Raw genomic sequence first — 3,915 nt, forward strand, 5'->3', positions numbered from 1 at the left:
GGTGCAAGCAGGGGCCACCTGGATGCCTGGGTGCCCTTGGGGTCCATGGGGGTCTGAGGGTCCGGGCAGGGGCCACCTGGATGCCAGGACCCCCTAATGGACATTGAGGGTCTGAGGGTCCAAGAAGGGGCCACCAAGATGCCAGGATCCCCTTGGGGACCATGGGGGTCTGAGGGTCCAAGTAGGGGCCACCTGGATGCCAGGACCCCTTTAGGGACCTTGGGGGTCTGAAGGTCCAAGAAGGGGCCACCTGGATGCCAGGACCCCCTTGGGGTCCATGGTGGGTCTGAGGGTCCAAGAAGGGGTCACCCAGATGCCAGGACCCCTTGGGGACCTTGGGGGTCTGAAGGTCCAAGTAGGGGCCACCAAGATGCCGGGACCTCCTTGGGGTCCATGGTGGGTCTGAGGGTCCAAGCCGAAGCCACCCGAACACCGGGGCCCATAGCTCAGACCGGGCGGAGCGGGAAGCTCTCCCGAGGCTCTGGAGCAGGCCTGGGGGGTGACCGGAGATGGGGGGACACCCCCCGTCGCGTTGTCCCCGCAGTGCGACCCGGGCCAGGCCACCAAGTACCTCTACGAGCTGCTCTACAACGACCCCATCAAGATCATCCTCATGCCGGGCTGCAGCAGCGTCTCCACGCTCGTGGCCGAGGCCGCCCGCATGTGGAACCTCATCGTGGTGAGGGCGCAACACCCCGCCGGGCGGGTGACAACAGGCGGCGGGGGGCGGCGAGGCCGGGACACCCCCCGTTTCGCTGGGATTTGCCCCAAAAGCGCCGCGGACGGAGAGCGCAGGAGGGGAGAAGCTGGTACAGGCGGTTTCGGCCGCCTGTTGCCTGTCCGGGTGTACCTTGCTGGGCCCGGGAGTGGTTGCAGGCGCGGGGTGTTGGTCTAGGGGGTGTCTGGAGGGTACCCCGTGACAGCAGGGTGTTGCCGCGGGCTGGTAGGAGCTCGTCAGGTTGCGCTGCGGTTGTTGGTGGGGCTGTTGCTGCCGCTGCTGCCGTGCTACAGGCGCACACAAACGCTATTGCTGTGCGTGTACAAACGTTGTTGCTTTGCGGTTGTTGGTGCCTGGCTGGCCGTCGCCACGTGAGCGACTGTCGGCGTTGCGCGCCTGTTGCACGTGCGCGGTTGTCGCCACACATCCGCTCGCGGCCGTCTCCCGCGCGGGCCTGTTGCCGGCCTCCTTGCGGCGGTGCGCGCACACCCCCGTGCCGTTGTTGTGCCGGGCTGTTGCTGTCACCCGCTCGCCAGCGCCCACACAGCCGCCAGCAGGGTGCGTTGCGCTGCTGACGGCTGCCACGCGTCCGACTGTTGATGCGCTCGGCGGTAGGCAGGACCGCCCCGTGTCCGACTGTTGGCGCGCTCAACGGTAGGCAGGACCGCCCCGTGTCTGACTGTTGGCGTGCTCGGCGGTAGGCAGGACCGCCCCGCGTCCGACTGTTGGCGCGCTCAGTGGTAGGCAGGACCGCCCCGCGTCTGACTGTTGGCGCGCTCGGCGGTAGGCAGGACCGCCCCGCATCCGACTGTTGGTGCGCTCGGCGGTAGGCAGGACCATCCCGCGTCCGACTGTTGGCGCGCTCAACGGTAGGCAGGACCATCCCGCGTCCGACTGTTGGCGCACTTGGTGGTAGGCAGGACCGCCCCGCGTCCGACTGTTGATGCGCTCAGTGGTAGGCAGGACCGCCCCGCGTCCGACTGTTGATGCGCTCAGCGGTAGGCAGGACCGCCCCGCGTCCGACTGTCGGCGCGCTCGGCGGTAGGCAGGACCGCCCCGCATCCGACTGTTGGTGCGCTCGGCGGTAGGCAGGACCATCCCGCGTCCGACTGTTGGCGCGCTCGGCGGTAGGCAGGACCATCCCGCGTCCGACTGTTGGCGCGCTCGACGGTAGGCAGGACTGTTCCGTGTCCGACTGTTGGCGGGCTCGGCGGTAGGCAGGACCGCCCCGCGTCCGACTGTTGGCGGGCTCGGCGGTAGGCAGGACCATCCCGCGTCCGACTGTTGGTGCGCTCGGCGGTAGGCACGACCGCCCCCCCGGAACAACGTTTTCCGCCCCGGTGTCGCCCTGGGGGCGGCTGTCGCCGCCGCGGGGCGGTGCGCGCGGCTGTAGCGGGCACAGCCGGCGGCGCTCACCGGCGCCCGTCACCCCGCAGCTCTCCTACGGCTCCAGCTCGCCGGCGCTCTCCAACCGGCAGCGCTTCCCCACCTTCTTCCGCACGCACCCCTCGGCCACCCTGCACAACCCGACGCGCGTCCAGCTCTTCAAGAAGTGGGGCTGGACCAAGATCGCCACCATCCAGCAGACCACCGAGGTCTTCACCTCGGTACGGCGCCCGCCGGCCGCTCCGCCTGTTCCTACAGCCACCCCCTGCTCCGTCACCCCCGTTCCCGGAGTCCTGCCCGCTGCACCGCCAGCCAACCTACAGCTGCCTCCAGCTACACCCAACCACCCAACCTACAGCCAACCTCCAGCTACACCCAACCACCCAACCTACAGCCAACCTCCAGCTACACCCAACCACCCAACCTACAGCCACCCCCAGCTACACCCAACCACCCAACCTCCAGCTACACCCAACCACCCAACCTACACCCAACCTCCAGCTACACCCAGCAACCCAACCTACAGCCAACCTCCAGCTACACCCAACCACCCAACCTACAGCCACCTCCAGCTACACCCAACCACCCAACCTACACCCAACCTCCAGCTACACCCAGCAACCCAACCTACAGCCACCCCCAACTACACCCAACCACCCAGCCTACACCCAACCTCCAGCTCCGTCACCCCCGTTCCTGGAGTCCTTGCTACACAACCACCCAACCTACAGCCACCCCTAGCTACACCCAATCTCCCAACCTACAGCCAACCCCAGTTCCATCACACCCGTTCCCCAAGTCCTGCTCGCTACACAACCACCTAACCTACACCCAACCCCCAGCTACACCCAACCACCCAACCTACAGCCACCCCCAGCTCCGTCACCCCCGTTCCCGGCGTCCTGCCCGCTACCCCCGGCCCCTGTGTCCTCCCCGCACTCACTCTGCACTCTCTTTCCCTCCCGCGTCCGCCTGTTCCCCCGGCCCGCGCCTGTTGCCGCTCCGCACACCCCGCCCCAGACCCTCGACGACCTGGACCAGCGGGTGAAGGAAGCCGGGCTGGAGATCACCTTCCGCCAGAGCTTCTTCTCCGACCCCGCCGCGCCCGTCCGCAACCTCAAGGTGAGTCCGACTGTAGGCGGGAACAACCGGCGGGATCCCGTGTCCCAACGGGATCGGGAGAGGAGCCATCGCGGGGTGATGTCCAGGTCCTGTTGGGATCCGGGCAGGTGTCTCCTCCACCCATGGAGCACGAGGAACAGGGTCCAGGTTCCTCTGTGTTTCATGTGGCATGCAAATTGTATGCAAATCGGGGGCTAAGGGCCCGGGGGTGACCGCTGTCCCCGCAGCGCCAGGACGCCCGTATCATCGTGGGCCTGTTCTACGAGACGGAGGCGCGGAAGGTCTTCTGCGAGGTGAGACGGGCGGGTGACGAGAGGGACGGGTGGGTCCGTGGGTGGGTGGATGATGGATGGATGGATGGTTGGATGGATGATAGTTGCATGGATGGTTGGATGATGGATGGATGGATGGATGGATGGATGGATGATGGTTGGATGGATGGTTGGATGGATGAATAGATGATGGATGGATGGATGGCCGGATGGTTGGATGGATGGATGGTTGAACGGATGGATAGATGGATGGATGATGAATGGATGGATGGATGATGGTTGGATGGATGGATGATGGATGGTTGGATGGATGGATGGATGGATGGATGGATGGATGGATGGATGGATGGAGGATGGATGGATGGATGGATGGATGGTGGGTGGATGGTTGGATGGATGGATGGATGGATGGATGGA

The 3,915-nt window shown here is 66.0% G+C and overlaps 1 protein-coding gene across 1 annotated transcript in view; it reads left to right on the forward strand.

Moving 5' to 3' along the window:
* Positions 1 to 277: 277 nt before the first annotated feature.
* Positions 278 to 3,915, forward strand: part of GABBR1 (gamma-aminobutyric acid type B receptor subunit 1) — an 11,191-nt gene continuing 7,553 nt past the window's right edge. The window contains exons 1-5 of the mRNA XM_026051942.1: positions 278 to 355; positions 545 to 679; positions 2,155 to 2,325; positions 3,125 to 3,226; positions 3,454 to 3,519. Coding sequence (XP_025907727.1) covers positions 278 to 355; positions 545 to 679; positions 2,155 to 2,325; positions 3,125 to 3,226; positions 3,454 to 3,519 — 552 coding nt within the window. The remainder of the gene's footprint in view (positions 356 to 544; positions 680 to 2,154; positions 2,326 to 3,124; positions 3,227 to 3,453; positions 3,520 to 3,915) is intronic.

Source organism: Nothoprocta perdicaria, unplaced genomic scaffold (assembly GCF_003342845.1).
Source record: "Nothoprocta perdicaria isolate Ctin4 unplaced genomic scaffold, notPer1 scaffold_800, whole genome shotgun sequence".
In the NCBI taxonomy this organism is placed as follows: Eukaryota; Metazoa; Chordata; class Aves; order Tinamiformes; family Tinamidae; genus Nothoprocta; species Nothoprocta perdicaria.